Source organism: Gymnodraco acuticeps, unplaced genomic scaffold (assembly GCF_902827175.1).
Source record: "Gymnodraco acuticeps unplaced genomic scaffold, fGymAcu1.1, whole genome shotgun sequence".
Taxonomy (NCBI): Eukaryota; Metazoa; Chordata; class Actinopteri; order Perciformes; family Bathydraconidae; genus Gymnodraco; species Gymnodraco acuticeps.
Window position 1 is genome coordinate 1,068,520 of NW_022992149.1, and position 19,265 is coordinate 1,087,784.

Consider the following 19,265-nt stretch of genomic DNA (forward strand, 5'->3'; position numbering starts at 1 on the left):
TTTGACAGGTTTTAGTGTTTCTGTAAACAACTGAAAAACACTATTTTGAGTTATTACTATTATTATTCCTTCAATAGATCTATTGCACAACATAAGGTGAGACGATATGAGCAGATGAGAAACAGGCAGACTAGTAGTGATAAATAAAGGAGTGTAATGAGTCAGTACGGTAAGTTAATATTAAGACATTGGTTCAACAACAAACTGAGTGAAATCAAAAGTGAGCATACTGATCAAGTACTTCTTTTAAATTATGTTATGTGCGCTTTTCATTTGTTTTAAAAATGGCTTATCAACATCAGTTTTTTTGGGATCCAGAAATACCATATCAATGAAAGGGAAAGCGGCACTGCAGTGATTTCATGTGTGGTCGTTAGTTGAAGTAGTAATGGTGGTGCACTAGTGGTGTGGCGTGAAAAATGTGACAAATAAAGGCAGAACAATTACTGCCATGTTCTTAAAAAAATCAAATATATCAAATATCCTCTTTGAGTCACTTTTTATTTGTTATTTCCTTTTTAACAATCTGCAAAATAAAAATAACAAAACACATGGCAGTTCAAGGAAATACAAATAATACAGGGAGCTTTCTTTTTTATAAGAGAAACCATCTGCCTCTTTCTCATTCCCTTAGGCATCAACAGTATCAGCCGTGCTTAATGTTTGCAAGTGATGAACGTTATTCTTTAAAGCAAAGCAAAACTCGTGCAGAAAAAAAGAAAGAAAGCACTCGTGAAAATTAGCGACATCTAAATACTACACTTATTGTGCTCTATGTATATCAGCTGTGCCAGAAACAGGACCTGTGATAAGGTACTTAGTGAGACAGGTGTGTCCTTGAACAGCAGTAAAAAAAAGTGTTAACGTATTCATTACATTTAGAGTAATGTTTTCGCTCCACACAACACACAGGTCTACAGCAGCAGTCAGTCAGCAGGTTGTTTTTCGTCACTTTTCCTGGACGGTAACGCAGCATTGATTTGTTGATTGGTGACATCATTTTAAAGCATTCATAGTGCAGTTGAACTTAACGACACTCCCTCCCACCTCCTCACCTGACAACACTCCTGTTCACTAATAAAGTATAGCTTTTTCTTTACCTGTGCTTTTCTAACTTGGCACATTTTAGGTGTTAATGTAGGAAACATTTGTATAAAGTCTAAAGTAGTCAAATCATGCAAAGGCATTAAAGGATCACAATATTAAAGATTGAGACTATCATTTACAATCAGTCTTAATGCTGTACTTATTGCACACTGTGCTTTGCCTTTTAATCTCATAAAGGGTTGCCCTAATCTACAATCTGACCAAATATGGTCGTGATATTTCAGTGTATTAAGGCTTGTACTATGTACTTCATTAAATTATACTTTGGCTACCGGTTTGAGCAATTCTGACTGAGAAGCCGGTGTGTTTGCAAACAAGCAATGTGTTTTTGCAAAGTGTGCTTCATTTTAGTTTTTGGCTCTATATATATATATATATATATATATATATATATATATATATTCTAAAAATCAGTATCAACTGATCAATAAACCATTTTTTCAATAAAACAAGTTTTTAAAAGTTATTAAAGTTCCGCATCTTGTTAAAGCCGGCTCCGCTGCGGTGTGAACAGGAAAAACCGGTGCTTATCAGGCTATAGTTCCGGCCCTAGAACCGCATTGATGTGAAAGGGCCATTATAGATTATAGATGATAGAGACACACACACACACACACACACACACACACACACACACACACACACACACACACACACACACACACACACACACACACACACACACACACACACACACACACACACACACACACACACACACACACACACACACACACACACACACACACACACACACACACACACACACACACACACACACACACACACACACACACACACCACACACACACACACACACACACACACACACACACACACACACACACACACACACACACCACACACACACACACACACACACACACACACACACACACACACACACACACACACACACACACACACACACACACACACACACACACACACACACACACACACACACACACACACACACACACACACACACACACTAAATCCCTCTCGATCCTCACAATCTTTTCAGTCTGTGTAAATATTTGGCATATTTACATACATTCACAAATCATCTGCATTGCTTTACATTTGATCTTTTAGCTGTACTGAACAATTATATGGAACTGTCTGGGTTGGCACCATGTCAAAGTCGACTAACTGTCACTCTTAGTGTTAAATCTGCATGAAAGCATTGTGATAAGTTGAGGCACTGTCTGAGTCTGGCAATCACATTAAATTAGAGTCTGGCTGAAAGCAGAAACACAGAGGTAAGTATACAAAATAAGGCATCCCAAATACACACACACACACACACACACACACACTGTATTAACACATAATACACCCGCACTTCTTTTTCTTTTTCATGCTGCCGTCACTATTTTTCACGGCAGGTGCAAACTCTTCTTCACTGCTCTGGCTCAGAGGCGAGGTGGTGGCAGTAGTGGAGGACTCAGGAGAGAAGTCTGGTTTGCTTGTTCCCTTTCCCTCCGTTTCCCACCCAGCACCAGGCCCTGAGCCCTTTTTAACCTCCCCCCCGTCCCCTCCCTCCCCTTCACCATCAGCCACATTACATTGTGTAGTCTTAATTTTGTACTTCATGGCTTTGCCCCCATCCCCGGCACCTGATATGAAGTCGGTAGCAGCTCTCTGCTGGGCATCCAATTCTGACAAGCTGCATGCCAAAGCCATCTGCAGATCTTCATCTTCTACTTCTTCATCCTCACTGCCAGCTGCGACCCCGTAGTGGTAGAATGGGGCGGAGCTGAATGAGCGGTGTGGGGCTGCCGAGTGAGGGCTGGGGCGGGGTCTCTCACACTCGGCAGGTGATCTGTGTTGGATTCGGGGCTTCTGAGGAGATTTACGGGACAGATCCTCTCGTCGGCTCAGCTCCAGTGCGAGGGCCATTTCATCCTGCACACCTGGAGACAACACACACACAGGAACGAAGGTGTTGATGTGAGTTACGAATATACACAGCTTTCAATATAACAGTTTCTTTAAATCCAACGTTCAACTTGAAAGCTTTTTGATAAGATAATGGCAATGGTTTGCAGATTAGCATGTGCAGCCTTGATATTGCTCTTTGACTTCGTTTGTGAAAGCATTAAAAGTCACTGAAACCATTCATTAAAAGGTCCCCTATTATAGTGTAAAATCATCAAGTGGCCGAAATCTGATCAGCTCATTTTCAGACAGGTTTTTATATAAATGGATCAGGAGTCAGGTAACAAAGAGAGTGAATCTTTTTTCCTGAAACTTTCAGAATCTCTTTACACAGAGGGGACTCATGTTTATGCATAAAAGACAGGAAAAAGTGGATTTTGCCTTATAGGTGACCTTTAACAAATATATTTGGAAGAAAGTGAAGGGATAAAAATGGCTACATATCAGTTTCTTTTTTACACCATTCAGTATCCGTTGTTTCAAGATTCAAGGCTTTATTGCTTTCATGTGCACATTAGCTACAGTACAGTGTAGATATGCCAATGAGAATCTTAAGTCACAGGCTCCTCCAACAGTGCAACATGAATATATATAGGACATAAAACAAATAAAACAGATAGAATAGTGCAAACTGAATGTTGTTTTACCATTAATTAGGACACTCTTTAACACCCCGTCCTCCTCGATCTCTGTTCTCTCCTGCCCGTTCTCCTTCGTCCTGTAATAAGAAATAAATGGCAAGGCAAGGTACATTTATTTATATATATATATATATATATATATATATATATATATATAGCAGCTTTCAACACAAGGCAATTCAAATTACTTTACAAAAATGAAAAACATTAAGAGCATCAAGAAATAGTGCAGCAGAAACACATTATAAAAGGCATTTAAAAACAGTCATTAAAAAGCAAAGATAATCCAATAAACATCACATAAACATATGTGAAAACATTAAGAGCATTAAGAAATCATTTGCTCCTACACATTCATGCGGCTTGCTATTCTTGGACCCCATCTGTCACTTAAGTCAACAACAAAAGTTCTTAGAATACTTGAAATAGTTTTGTGTGTACGCCTTCTAAGAGTGAAGGAACTTTTAAATGAGACATTTTTGACAGATTTCAGATCATTTCCTACAATGTTTCACGTTCATGAATTGCATACAGTAGTTAATAACAAGCCCTGCCCGTGCAACCCTGTTCGGTAAAGAAATAGAGAAATATTTGAAAATAATGTAGTTCCCAGGAGGGGTAACTTCTCTTTTGGCGCCGTTACGTACTTCTTGGTGGTGGTGCGTTTGCCATTCATGATGCGAGTGGAGGTCGAAACTGACTTGAAGTGGCCCATACTGCCGCCCATGCTGTCCATCCCATCCAGACCACCCATGGAAGAGGAGAAGGATGTAAAATCAACTGAAGAAGGACAGGTGATCAGGAAGGGAAAGCAGAAGGGAAGGGAAGAGAGAAGATGTTGTGAAATGGTGATATCTAGAGTAAGAATTCCTGGTTAAAGGTCAATAACATGTTTTGTGAGGTCACAGCGACTTTGACTTTTGTCCACAAACTTACATTTGTTAATCATAGAGTCCAAGTATACTTTTGTGCCACATTTTTGTTGTTTCAATTTGTTTTGATGTTTTCATACGCCATGATATGTCTTATTTGCTGCTAAAATAATGGATACTGTATTTGCCATTTAACTGTCTTCATGTAGCTGTTTACCTCCTGCTGAAGGGAAAGAAAAGAATCGCCCGGGCCCGAGGCGAGAAGACGTGCCTCCAAAGGATGAGAAGTCATCTGGATGAGAGAAAGAGAGAGAGAGAGACACTTATTTTTACCTGAAAACTGTACTCAATTGAATCTTCTAATGTGAGGGGTAGGAAGTACACTTATTTCATTTACTGTACATGTGACTAATGAGCAAAAATGTAAAGATTAAATTAAAGAGTTAACAGATAGCAAACTCTTTATATACAAATTCTTACAATAAAAATAAATATGCTATGATGAATGTGGGATGTGAAATGTCACCAAAGGCTAAAGTCATTAGCAGCATCTAGAAAATAAAAACCGAAAAAATGTACCCGACCAAATGTAACATTTCCCCCAAAACTATTTGTTTTAAATATAAATATTTGTTCATATAATATAAAGGATAAAAATGCTCATATAAATCCAAATGAATATTGGATTATTGTGACAGACTTACCAAAGAAGTTAGCGAAAGGATCCTGGCCGCCAAAAAACTCTCTGAACACGTCATCTGGCTTGCGGAATGTGAAGGTGAATCCTGGGAAATCTGAAGAAAACTCTGCGCTGGAGGAACCTGAAAAGAAAGTAGTCGGGGTCAGAGGGATGAGCAGCAGCAAAGAGAGTGAAGTAGTGGGGGAAAGAGTAGAGGGAGGACAACGTTATGGTGCCACAACATGAGAATAGTGAATGAAATGGAGGTTGCATGAAACACAAGGAAGAACATGTACTGTAGTGGATGCAATCATATTTCAAGCTGGGTTTTAATTACCTGTGGGTGGCCTTCTGTCATTTCCATATCTGTCATATGCATCACGCTTACTCTCTGTAGGAGAAGAACAGAGCAGAGTTTCATGATGGAATAAAAACCTATGACCTACAGTGTTTCCAACAGAATTTGATTCTATTTGTGGGGGCACCGCACCGCCCCCCGGCAAGAAAAGCCAAAGGCTCCTTAACCTATTTGGGTGGCCCACACATCCACCCCCCCCCCCCTCAAATAAGAAAATACATGCGAGTTCATGGCTACTGTCGACAACGTTCTTGTTGCTCTGTTTTGCGTTTTTAATGAGTGAGACACACCAGAGTTGAGGATCTGTGGGGTTTATTCTCCCAAAAATATAATTTACAATTTAGGCATTTAGCAGACGCCTTATTCCAAAGCGACTTACAATGACCAATTACAGGTACATTCTCCCTGGAGTAACTGAGGGCTAAGTACTCAAGGGCACACTAGTAGTGGTGTTCCAGACGGGAACTCGCAACCTCCCGATCATCAGCCCACCTCACTATCCATTAGACCAGTGGTTCCCAACCTGGTGGGGCGCCAGGCCTCAGATGATTTGAGGCCAAATATCATATTTAGACTTTTTTTTTTTTACATATAATTGTAATGCAATACATGATTGTCGCTAAAAGCCTTGTCTCTACATTACAATAAAATATTTTTAAAAATTGATTAATTAATTTTAATAAAAATTAAAGTTAGTACTGAAGCTAATAAAGGCATAAAAAGACAGAAATGTATAATTATTTCTTTAATAGAAATGTTTCTTCTGCCCGTAAAGTGTCCAAACCAGGCTTGTCTGGATAAGCGCATTTTTAAAACATAGTCATTGCCCATGCCGGTTTCAGTTGGATTATTTGTCACAGTTGCTCCGACCAGATCGGTCTCCTCCATTTTGTAGATTATTTACGACTTTTGAATCCACATAAACACATCGGCAAAATCCGGCTTACTTTGAGCATGTGTTGAACAGTTTAATCCCTTTGTGAATTGTTTCCACTTCCGTGCCGTCCTTTCATTTCTTCATACAGCGGGAATCCAAATGAATTAATCCTTAGTCCAATAACCATCAAAGTCACTCCAATAGTGCTCCTTAATTACGCTTTCATCCTCCTTTAACAAAATACTTCACATTCATCCAGTTTGTGACAGTAGTTGTAGCATTTGAGACTTTTAAACTTTAATTACCGCTGTTGCAGTCAACAACACACACACACACATGCATATACTGTATATATCTATATATAGATAAGTGTATATATCCATATATATATATATATATATATAAAGATGGACACTGCCTTAACTTACTGTCAGATAGGACTTCATAGGCCTCAGACAATTCTTTGAATTTTGCCTCTGCTTCCTCCTTGTTGTCTGGATTTTTGTCTGGATGCCATTTCAGTGCCAGTTTCCTGTAACTGAATTCAGGAAACATACACAAACATTGACTGATGCAGAAAATATATATAAAAAGAAAAACAATTGTAGAATGAATGGTATCCCCTGATCAAACAAACCCTGCAGTGCATAAAACCAAAAAACTGCTTATTTTGTAGCAGTCTCACATTTTTCAAGGCCAATATAACCTTGCAGTAGGTACACTACTAATATGTTTTCAATAACTGTATATTATAAGTATTGTTAATAAATTGTGTAATGTAAAGCTTGAAAGCAGGATACTCACGCCTTCTTAATGTCATCCTGAGAGGCTGTTTTGGACGCTCCCAGGACGTTGTAGTAGTCCACCATGTTGCCCCCTGTGACTCCTCACCGCCCCCTGAAAGAGTTCAGGACAAACTCAACTCTGATTGGACATGCACAGTTTGTCAAATTCCATTCTCTGAGAATAACACGTTCGTAAAACCTTGGTATTTCTGGTATTTCCTAAAATCCAAAAAAGGAGAAGAAACAGCTCTATGCTCCTTATTTATTTAATGGGCAGCAGCATGTGTAAATGGCTAAAGAAGGCAATGTGTAATGTAAACATAGTTGTTTATCATTCTGAATGTGAGTATGCATGTGTTGACAAATACATATTATGAAAACGTGTAATTCCCTTTTTGGAATTAGATCACTAACAAACCAGTTTTCACTTATTGAGCACTTGATTGAAACTTACTGTCTTGTTAGTTTTGCTAAATATTTAATGCCAGTACACCTTTTATAATAAATGTTGTTTAATGACATCATGTAATTCCCAGCATGCTCTGCCCAGGTTTAACATGAGCAGAGCAAATATCTGCCACAGCTATTGAAAACACATGTGTGGGAGTGGCAGTGATATCAGTTTACTTTCACTTTACAGTCAATTAAGTTCACCTCAACTGATCTTTGGCCTGTGGAAAACTAAACATTTACTGAGAGGTCAACATCATTTAATTCAAGTCCCATCAAGTTCAGCCAACATGCGATCATCATAGACAAGATATGCTCTTTAAAGCAACAGATACATTAAGAGTTGACCAACATTTTGATGTATACCCTTTACTATGACCAATGTATCGATGGCCTAAACGCCAAATAATTGTTTTGGGTAGAGGACAACACAGTACAAGTTAATACAGTAAGCACTGTTTAGAATAAATCAGTAGCTTAGTGAGATACATCCAGTAAAGACTCACCACAAGACTCCATTATTGCAGTGGACTTTAATGAGAAACAATAAACTTATTTTGTTTGTTTTTGCAACTTTTACGTGAAACTATTTTGGCTATTGAGTAACATTATATAACATAGCTATAGAGGTTTATTTATTTGTTATCCGGTTTAACTTACTCACTCATGAGATATTGTGGTGTAGCAGTTGTAGGCCTACTGCAAGGTAACATATGTATATTTTAATGTAAATACATTATGGACGACTTATTTTGTGTTCTGCACATAGATCAATATTATGTATGTCATTGAAAATATTGTTTTCTTTGAATCTATTGAAGAAAAAAGTTGTTTTATTAACAATAGCCTAGTTGAAAATGTACCCTTGAACTGATAGGACCTTTGTACAGTCATTAGTTCCATTATAGCCAACATTAGTCAGCATGCAAACTGCCATGCCAATCTCATTAGTGGACTTCACCACTTTTAGGGCTGAAGGGGACTTCCAAACTGATGTAAAATACCTAAACATAACTTTCTATGCCCCCTCGGGAACAGCCATGGGCTAACACGAGTATTATTACTATGTTATTTCTAGAGTCATGGCATCTGACAACTGCTGCTGACATGACAGTAGGCCTACGCAAACTTACATACACGGGCATTTGGACTTGCAAGGAGGTGCTGTCTATATTCTAGTAGTCTCAGTACATTAACATTAAGCGCCGTTATTTGGTAACTCGGTTGACACCATACTTTATATTAGGGCAAAGTTGTACGACAAAATAGTGTACGGTCAGTGTGTATAGCCACAAGTTATCAAGACTAGCCGAAGCTAAATTGACCTACCGTGTGAGTCTTTCGGGCTAATTGGTTAGCAGGTTAGCCTATCCACCGGTCTCTGTAGCGACAATGAATTAGTTATGATAGCGGTGTCTCTGGTATGTAGGCGCTCCCCCTGTCTTCTTGACAGCCGCGTGGACAGCCTCCTCCTTTAGTCCTCCTCTCCAGCGACCCGACACAAACACTCTCTGACAACACAATATGTCTACTGCAATGCAGGCTACCGTGTTGCCTCTGCGGTCTACTCTACTGTCCACACCGGGAAAACAAGTTGACAGAGTGACAGCCCTGTTTGCCTCCTGTGCTGGTCTAAACTGACGCGCTACGTCACTATCAGCTGAGAGAGAGGGAGAGAAATGGAGCGTCGGGAACATGCGAGGGTTTTCGTTACGGTGTTCAGACCTATGGTTCAGACCCGCCCTGCCTCCTCTGCCGCCTGTTGCTCTGTGCTAATGTAGCCTCACCAATACCGAAACACTTCTTATGGTATCCACCTACTCTGGCTAACCACTTCAGAAATACATAGGAACAAAATGACCGTATCTGGACAGATATATTTAATATAATGTCATGCCAACGCTACCGCATTTAGGCTACATGCTTAGGCTACTAAAGAGTGGTGCAATGTTTGCTAATCAATTTACCAACATAGGCTACTGTGCTAAAGTTTTTCCTTTATACTTTCAATCAATATATTTATAGCACATAAAACAACATTTATCTGGCAGCCACAGTAACTTTGCAGTTTAAGATGTTTCATACATGGGGAATGTTATTAATTAATAGTTTATACAAGCCCCCAGGGATAATAATGTTTAATAATATTGGAATGATTTATATTAATTATCTAATAACTCAGGCTTTTAAAGAATGTAATTCTCTCAGTGAGTGACATTTATGTTCTTGAATAGGCTACCCTACAAAAAATGTAATTGTTATAGAATAGTTTTGCACGGTGATAGGCTACTAATATTGTAGGCCTACTTAGTTACAGGTAATGAATACTAATACTTCTGCCAATGTTGATCCTGTATGCAATGTGACTTATCTGGATCAGAATATTTTATTCAAAGAGAGTTGAGCGTTTGTATACTTGAATGAGGACACAATAGCCCTACTTTAATGTAGTAGACCATATAAGTGAAACCTAAAAGCAAGCAGGCTTTTGGTGTTAGTTTGACATAGCATCACATGCTCAAAGACTGGTCACTCAAGGACTCTACATCTTTACATTCAGGCAAAGTACTGGATGTGTATAAGTACATTTGTGTAATTTCTACTTTTATCTTTAATATTTGTATGCATGCTTATTAATTAATATTAAGCTATCCTTGGCTCGTTATTTGCTGTAACAAATGTACATTTCCCTATGTGGGACGAATAAAGGAATTCTGATTGTGATTCTGAAAGGACAAAACCAACTCAAACAAAAGTGGTCACATTGCTCCCATCTGGTGGCTGGTTGAAGCAACTGCAGGTACAAGGCCTGCCAAGCCCATTGTATACTTTGTAACTGATTATCAACAGGGCAAAACAAGTTCTTCTCCTTTAAAACATTCTGAAATCCAGAAAAACAAAACACACCCTCCTTGATTAAAGGTGGGGTAGGTACGTTTGAGAAACCGGCTTGAGATACACTTTTTGTTATATTCCATGGAATGCTCTTAACATCCCGATATGAACATCTTAAGTGCTTTGCTTTGACAAAAAAATCCATTAAAAAATGTCATCTGTGGAAGCCGTAGTAGGCTACTGTAAAAAGCACGACCAATCATTTTAGCCGGCCCGGCTAAAGTAACTGGATGGCCTACCTGCCTGTCAGCCCACAAACGTATCGTGACAGGTGTCACTGCTTCTCAGGTCGATTAAATGAAATCCTTGCTTCCCTCACTTGCGTCGTTTCCCTGCGTTTAGTCCCTCCCACCAGGGAAGCATGGAGGGACGCAAGGAAACCACGAGAAGCAGGGAAATGAGTTTTAAGAGCAATGGGACGTCCTTTCCTCCGGAGCGTCACGTGAAGCGACGTCCGTTTGTGATGACCTGCACAGCTGATCGTCTGACAGCAGCTCTGTCCCCGTTATTTCCACACACACCCCCGCCTCTGTTAGTACACATTTACTGACACAAACATTTGTATCATCTGTTGTAGACCCAAATAAATAAAATAAAATAAGAACTAATTCTCAAAAAAGATAAACGCCATTCTTAAAATTTATAAACGAACAATAGTTTGATTAATATTGATTAGAGTGCACAATAGAAATAAAGTAATTGAGAGAAGAAAAAGAGATATGTTATCTATCAAACCCCAGTTAGATTAACATTCATTGGATTGCACACTTTGTTTGTTTGTTTGGATATGTAGTAAATTAACATTTCAATAGCACTTAATGACTGAGTGAATGGAAATGACAATAAATTAAAATGTAAAACGAAAAAAGCGATCATGAAAATGTTTCCAAAAAATTAATTAAATGATTTTTGACCTCTTTGTTGTTCAGATATATCACATATTTGTAACTAAATTATACATGAATTGAAACAAAACACGGTATAAACTGAGGAGTGACTCCCGTGAGGTTCATGTATTTTCTTCACTCTGCTCTCATGTCAAGAAGCATCAGATCAGTGCATGCACTGCCTCATCCAATCAGTGAGCGATACACAGTAAGGGGGCGGGGTGAGTATCTGAGGATTTCATCGGAGGATGGTCTGGTGGTTCCTCGGTTATCGCTCCTCCATGATCGCTCCTCGCTCCTCGATCCTCGGTCCTCCGGCAGAAATAAGAGCCATGGGACGGTACTCAAGATGGCGCAGGCAAATCAACTTCCGGTGAGACCGAGGACCGAGGAGCGAGGAAATGAAAATAGTCGACCTGAGAAGCAGCCAGTGACACCCTCATTGGTCATGTGCGCGTTCGTGTGTGTTGGAGGAGGGGCTCTGTAAGGAAGTGGCAGATTTTTCCGGTTGTGTATTTTTAAATTCTAGCGCACTCGAGCTGGTTTCTCCAAAATTACCTACCCCACCTTTAATAGCAAATATTAGTGATGGCAAGATGAAGCCTTATGAAGCTTTGAAGCTTTCGAGCCAATTGGTTCGCAAAAGGGTTCATCTCATGAGGCTTCATCATGGGCTTCATTTGAACACAAACCCCCTGTTGGTCAAAGTGTGTAAAACAGGCAGATTGGACATCTCAACAGTGTGCTCACTCATACCGAGTCCCCAATGAGTAAAACCTTAGAATAACTCTAAACAACGAACATTAAATCATATTTTCATGTTAACAATATTGTATTTATTCCAGTTTAATGATTGTGATTGAAAAGCCTAAGGAGGCTGGTACACATTGCAAAGAGGGATTTGTATTCCTTAATAATATTCATAAACGTAACCATGTTGTAGCCTGAGAAAGGCTAAACCATATCAAAGAATACATTTATTAACTAGGCCTACATTGTCTCATTTAGTTGTAGCTTTTATAAACAACAACAAAATACGTATTGTTCAGTCGTTGAACCAGGGACCCTGCGGTCAGGAGTCAACTGCTTTCCAGCTGAGCCACAGCACACACACTAAAGCTCCCTGAAAACACTGAAAGATATGTATTCCTGTATTTATTGATGTTTTTATTGATGTTTTTATTCCTACATTTATTTATGCTTGCATCCATTTATACTTATGACATGTTCCGACCTCTATATAAGTGAGGGTCTGAGCTCTCTTAATTCCATCGTGTCACCGGGCCCGGGTACAGGAGGGGTAATTTGGTTCTTGTTATACATCCATGCAGGGCCGCCCCTCCCTACAGGCCAATCACGCAGGCTGCATGGGGCCCCGCCTTGCGCAGGGGGCCCCGCCCAGAGGGCCTCAGCTGCTGTGCGCAGTTCTCCGCGCACCCCCGGCTGACTCGCGAGAGTGAGAGGTGACAAGGGGAGCACGTCTGTAACCCGACACCGTTGCAATGAATCGACATCTGACCAATCACGGCTTTGATACGACCACTAGTGCAGGTGAAGAGATGTCGGTGAAAAGACAGTTTCAATCCGGCGCAAGCTAGAGGGAAAAAAAACTAAACTTGAAGAAACTAGAGCATCACTCGAAGGTGGGTTATTGTCAAATGTACAATTTGCGAATGTTGTATAAGTCAAATTGCCAATTGCCATATTAAAACATCAGCTGCAATTCACGACATGAAGAAGGCAGTCTCTGCTAGCATATAGGCTAATGGAGATGCAGTTATTTCCAGCATTCTTTATTTACCATTCATTCAAGTATGTGATGCCTTTTATCTGCTAATGTACAGGAGGAAGAGTGATAAACTGTCTGTCTAGTTGGCTAACATAACAGTTAAAGTTTACAGCCTAAAAAACATGGAGCATTTTCCCCCCTTATATTCATTTGTATGTAAATTTGAACATTTCATGGTGATGCTCAGCCTCTCCCCTTAACTCCTAACAGTCATCATCATGTCAACCACAACACAGAGAAATACTGATAGAAATGTGTGTGTAGTTGTTGATACATTGCTGACAGAGGGAACTACATTTTAATACAGATTTAAGAAATATCAGTTTGTGAGCATGTCATAAGCATGTTTTGTCTTGACTATACAACTATATTATAATAAAAATAATATAGTATTTATATTATTGAATTGATTATGATTATTATTATTAGTAGAAGTTGTTTATTTGCATTAATTATATTTTAATCTTTTTGAGGCTAGTATTTGGCAGGAAATGCAGACGTATTCACCTGTAAACGCATACTGAACGACATACATGCACAACCATTTACCTCACTGCATAAAAAAGTGTTGATAATAATAATAAACAGGAATTATATTTGCAAAGTAGCCTACTTTGTTTCCAAAAAAAAAATGGTTTCACTCCTGTCGGTTGGGGGGGGGGGCCTCATCTCACAATGTCGCTTGGGGCCCCAAGTTGGCCAGGGGTGGCCCTGCATCCATGGGTATTATGAGCGTTGTGGTTCAACCATAGACTGTATGGGTTCAACGGTTCAACCGATCTGAATCGCTTCGTGAAGCAGTCACGTGGTGTCGACAGGCAGCGAGGCTTCGTTTGTCATCGATGACGTCACTGGCCCAAAACGATACAAGCCTCGATACATGCTTCACAAAAAGCTTCGGGGATTACTCGACACACGCTCCGAAGCCTCGGCGCAATACGTAACATCACTAGCAAATATGTCAAAACGTGTAGTCTATAGTAGACCCATTTTAAAATCTGTGTACACGTGAAATATTGCTATGGTCACTAATAAGGATTGTACTTCGCCCTATAACCAGGGCCGACTTAATGCACGGGCTGACCTGGGCTGAAGCCCAGGGGCCTACGGAGATTGGGGGCCTATCATGAGGCAATACAAAAAAAAATTCAATTTTTTAATTTTTAATTTCGGATTTTTTTAAATAAACAAAGTCTTGGCTTTCAGAATATGAAATGTTTATTTCCAAAATCCCACAATAAATACATTTTTGAAGCTTGTAAAGGGAAGAAGACAGCTCTCCCTCGCCACTCTGCTGTTCTGCTGTTCCCCTCCCTCCGCTGAAATTATGAATGTAAGGCGTATAGTAATCATAGATAACACGGCAGGGTCCGTTACAGTTTGTTTTCATCTGATTTCAAATAAACAAAGCCTTGGCTTTCAGAATATTAAACTTGTTTCGGCAAATTCAGATGATAAATACAACTTTGAAGCTTGTAACGGCATAATTACAAGCGGAGAACGGAGTGACTTGACGTCACAGCAGGCAAAACAACAGCCAGTGTTTCTTGTGAGTGTTTTCCCCGAGAAACAAACACAATACACACAAACGCAAAAATACACAAACACACACACGTATACACACACACACACACACACACACACACACACACACACACACACACACACTCGCTTCCCCCAGACCAGTAATCCAAACGAAAATTCTTCCCTCCATACTATTTTGATCATTTGCTCCGCTAATCAATCAGATCGATGGATTCCAGAGATTTTTCTCAAAAATGATGACTCCGTAACAGTCAGTGGGCACCACTTAACAGCCAATCAGAATGAGAATGTTTCACATGTGACTTATTCAAATTGCGAGTGATTGAGTGACAGATGAAGGTTGTTTAGGAGAAAATGTCGGAGAAGAAAGAGTTTGAGAGTGGCGCTCGGAAAAGGAAATTGTTGAGGGAAAAGGAGTTTCGAGACAAGCAGCTATTACAAAAAATGCCGAAGCTTACAGGTTATTTTAAACCTGTAGGCCAGGATGAGGAGGAAGGACAGATGAGTTCTGTACCGAGCGGCAGCGGTGCCTCGGAGCCAAGTAGGCCGTCTGGTTCTGATAGCGATGGAGTAGCGGGAGAGGAAAAACAGAGAGGAGGGATGTTGGAGGAGAGGACGACGAGGACTTGCTATGTGGAGGGGAGCCAACGGCAACCGGACAAATACATGAGGGAGGCCCGATACGTCACTCATCTGGAGGAGAGGACCAGGCGCGCGTGGAGCAGAGTGGAGAAGTGCGATCACAGAGCCTGCCGAGGCTATAAATGACTTTGATTTGTTGTTTAAATAGGGGGCCTACAAAACCTATCAGCCCCAGGGCCTGATGGCAGGTTAAGGCGGGCTTGCCTATAACTTGTCTTCATACCTTTCATGGACAGCAGTTCCTTGTCATGCATAATTACCACGTTGCTGATATGTGCCCATTTTTCTCTCTCACAATCTGTAACATTTGTAAAAGTGAAATGCAAAGCTCAGTATTCTAAGATCACTCCAGATTAATCAGTATACAATAGACAATTCTATATGCTAGGAGTGTGTTTAAATATTGTTGAATTCACCGTTTTTCAAAAAAAATACATTCTTACCTATCTGCCAAACCATGCTAAAGATTTATTTCAGGAATGACCACAAATCACTTAAAGAGGGTTCACGAGAAAATTGTATTGATAATACTGAAATTGATCATTATCACAATGTTATCAAAGTGTTGTAGGGAATGTGCTGCATAATTGATAACTTTCTGAATATGGGATGTATGTTTGGCCCTTTAATACTCCTCTCCCTCTTCGTCCTCCTCTCCCATGCTGTCAGTGCCAACCTCTTCATAATCCTTCTCCAGGGCAGCCATATCTTCTCTGGCCTCTGAGAACTCTCCCTCCTCCATGCCCTCCCCAACATACCAGTGGACAAAGGCTCTCTTGGCGTACATGAGGTCAAACTTGTGGTCGAGACGGGCCCAGGCCTCAGCGATGGCTGTGGTGTTGCTCAGCATGCACACAGCCCTCTGCACCTTGGCCAAGTCTCCACCGGGGACCACTGTTGGAGGCTGATAGTTGATGCCCACCTTGAAGCCTGTGGGGCACCAGTCCACAAACTGGATGCTACGCTTTGTCTTAATGGCAGCAATGGCAGAGTTGACATCTTTGGGCACCACATCACCGCGATACAGCAGACAGCAGGCCATGTATTTACCATGACGAGGATCACACTTCACCATCTGATTGGCTGGCTCAAAGCAAGCATTGGTAATGTCAGCAACGGACAGCTGCTCATGGTAGGCTTTCTCTGCAGAGATGACTGGAGCATAGGTGGCCAGAGGGAAGTGGATACGAGGGTAGGGCACCAAGTTGGTCTGGAACTCTGTGAGGTCGACATTCAGGGCTCCATCGAAGCGAAGCGAGGCTGTGATTGAAGACACAATCTGGCCAATAAGCCTGTTCAGGTTGGTGTAAGTTGGCCTGTCGATATCTAGGTTTCTGCGGCAGATGTCGTAGATGGCTTCGTTGTCTACCATGAAGGCACAGTCGGAGTGCTCCAGGGTGGTGTGGGTGGTCAGGATGGAGTTGTAAGGCTCAACCACTGCGGTGGAGATCTGGGGGGCTGGGTAGACGGCAAATTCAAGTTTGGATTTCTTTCCGTAATCAACAGACAGTCTTTCCATCAACAGGGAGGTGAAACCAGAGCCAGTGCCTCCACCAAACGAGTGGAAGATAAGGAATCCCTGCAGGCCAGTGCACTGATCAGCCTGAAAGAAAAATGTGCCTGGTTAGACACTATCAAGTTAGGATGTCACATGAACGATCAACATTGTGGACCACATTTCTTTCTTTCTAAATGATGAATAAAAAAATAACTAAACTAACTGAATCCTCACCAGTTTACGAGTCCTGTCCAGAACCATATCAATTATCTCCTTGCCGATGGTGTAGTGTCCTCTGGCGTAGTTGTTGGCAGCATCTTCCTTTCCTGTAATCAGCTGCTCAGGGTGGAACAGCTGACGGTAGGTTCCTGTACGAACCTCATCTATGAAAGTAAAAATAGAAAAACATGAGCAAGAAATAATGTCCATGTTTACATACAGTATGGGCTGTTGAGTCAAGTAAGTTCATGTTTATTTACACATTACTGACCGATGACAGTGGGCTCCAGGTCGACAAAGATGGCTCTGGGAACATGCTTTCCTGCCCCTGTCTCACTGAAGAAGGTGTTGAACGAGTCGTCTCCTCCTCCGATTGTCTTGTCACTGGGCATCTGTCCGTCTGGCTGGATCCCATGTTCCAGACAGTACAGCTCCCAGCATGCATTGCCCATCTGGACTCCGGCTTGGCCGACGTGCATGGAAATACACTCACGCTGATTAAAAGAAGGGAGAGAGGTTGGTTAAAGAAAGAAGCCAACTAATATTATGAGATTTTGATTTAATCTCCAAATGCAAGAATCTTTGCTTTAGGAAATTCAGCTAACAAATCCCTAGGGATCTTTACAATGTGTGCCACTGAATATCAGGTAAACTCACAAGTACTTTCAGTTGAGTCGTTTCATGTTTAACAATTGTTAAAGGAAAGGCAAAAAAACAGTTGTATTGAATTATTGCTTTATGTCATGTGGTGTTTTTTCTTTGAACTTCAAGTTGAATGACAATCTTTGGTTTGATGTCTGCACTCGGTTCAGAGGGGACTGTGAATCTTTCTTTGTCTGCTTATTTGACAAAGAAGCATTGACAGCTGAATTATGCGTGCCAGGGCAGAATGTTGGAGCTTTCAGCTGCTCTAAGTCAATACAAGTATGGCCAGCATTCTAATGAAAGCAGCTATGAGATCATAGTCTGCACTCTTTATAACGACAGTCAAGCGTGTGGGCATGACATGTTGCCACAAATGAAATGCAGTTTTAAAAGCAATAAAAAAAAACATTAAAAAGAATTTCCTCAAATAAAGTATAGAACATGTAATCTAAGAAAAGGGTAAAGCCTCCCCCCACTGCTCCATCCTGTATCTCCTCCCTTTCCTCATCCCCTCCCCTTTTGTGTCTCTCTCCTCCCCCATCCTGTCCAGCTGCATGGTGCTGTAACAGTGAGGGATGTCTCCCTCTCTTGCTCCCAGTATACACATCTCTCTCCAGACAAAAACTCCTAACAGCTGCAAAATGGCTGCCGGCTAACTATTACTGTAGTCCGGACCACTCCTATTTTCTCTGTCCCTTCTATCCATCCCCCCAACTGCCACGATTGACCTGACCACTCAAACAAGATTACTTTAATTCCTCAACAAAAAACATAATCAAGGCTCCAGTCATTTAGTTTCCATTCGTCACATATGTTTCTTTCCTTAATAATAACTTGCAGTACATCCAAGTTTTTGAAATGACAAAGCCGTCTAACTTGTAAATTGTCTGTCACCTGGCCTACATTGTCTAAGAGTAGGCCTACTTAAATGACTTATGGACTCTTACATTCATGAGTGGTTATCCTTTGGCATTTCTCTCTGATATCTAAAGTTAAAGTTAAATTCAACTCAAAACTAAAGTAACTTGAAAAGATAAAGCTGCTTTTCACAGCAGAGGCCTTATGAGCATTAAAGAGGCCCGGCTGTTTGATCCATCTAATGCTAAGAAACAGAGACAAAGGGAGGGTGAAGGGAAGAGAGAGAGAGAGAGAGAGAGAGAGAGAGAGAGAGAGAGAGAGAGAGAGAGAGAGAGTGGAGATGTTAAGACTACGTCATCAGCCAAGCTGTTACTTACCATTTTGTCTGCTAGTCCTTCGACTGACGGTGAGGATTCAGATACAAGGCAGAAGTGGGGAGGAGAAGGAGAGTCACGGCTTATATAGGCAAGGATGTGGAGGGGGCAGGCAGGAAACCACAGCAAGCAGCTGCATTGCTCATTGACGGGAGGGAGCAGCAGAAAAGTGGGAAGTCCCTAACACTGTCTGTCATGTT

General features: G+C 40.9%; 2 protein-coding genes across 3 annotated transcripts in view; both read right to left on the reverse strand.

Moving 5' to 3' along the window:
- The window catches only part of dnajb2 (DnaJ heat shock protein family (Hsp40) member B2), a 10,766-nt gene extending 1,291 nt beyond the window's left edge, over positions 1 to 9,475 (reverse strand). Inside the window, exons 1-9 of one of the 2 annotated variants that reach the window (XM_034204018.1) lie at positions 9,043 to 9,475; positions 7,283 to 7,375; positions 6,907 to 7,016; positions 5,581 to 5,634; positions 5,269 to 5,385; positions 4,782 to 4,856; positions 4,340 to 4,472; positions 3,699 to 3,769; positions 2,730 to 3,026 (exon numbers count right to left, since the gene is read on the reverse strand). In XM_034204018.1, coding sequence (XP_034059909.1) covers positions 2,730 to 3,026; positions 3,699 to 3,769; positions 4,340 to 4,472; positions 4,782 to 4,856; positions 5,269 to 5,385; positions 5,581 to 5,634; positions 6,907 to 7,016; positions 7,283 to 7,347 — 922 coding nt within the window. In that variant the 5' untranslated portion in view covers positions 7,348 to 7,375; positions 9,043 to 9,475. Of the gene's footprint in view, positions 1 to 2,006; positions 3,027 to 3,698; positions 3,770 to 4,339; positions 4,473 to 4,781; positions 4,857 to 5,268; positions 5,386 to 5,580; positions 5,635 to 6,906; positions 7,017 to 7,282; positions 7,376 to 9,042 lie in introns of those variants that run through there. The other variant, XM_034204017.1, reaches the window with a different exon arrangement.
- Positions 9,476 to 15,919: 6,444 nt separating this feature from the next.
- tuba8l3 (tubulin, alpha 8 like 3) lies at positions 15,920 to 19,180 on the reverse strand. The gene is made up of 4 exons (XM_034203955.1): positions 19,069 to 19,180; positions 17,460 to 17,682; positions 17,204 to 17,352; positions 15,920 to 17,074 (listed from the first exon to the last, which is right to left on the reverse strand). The coding sequence occupies exons 1-4, from the start codon at positions 19,069 to 19,071 to the stop codon at positions 16,097 to 16,099; spliced, it is 1,353 nt and encodes a 450-aa protein (XP_034059846.1). The 5' UTR covers positions 19,072 to 19,180; the 3' UTR covers positions 15,920 to 16,096.
- Positions 19,181 to 19,265: the final 85 nt, after the last annotated feature.

Coding starts and splice junctions, on each gene's coding strand:
- tuba8l3 (XM_034203955.1), bottom strand. Junction 17,353..17,459: donor CCTGGAGCCCACTGTCATCG/GTCAGTAATGTG, acceptor TTACTTTCATAG/ATGAGGTTCGTACAGGAACC. Junction 17,075..17,203: donor TGGACAGGACTCGTAAACTG/GTGAGGATTCAG, acceptor TTTTTCTTTCAG/GCTGATCAGTGCACTGGCCT.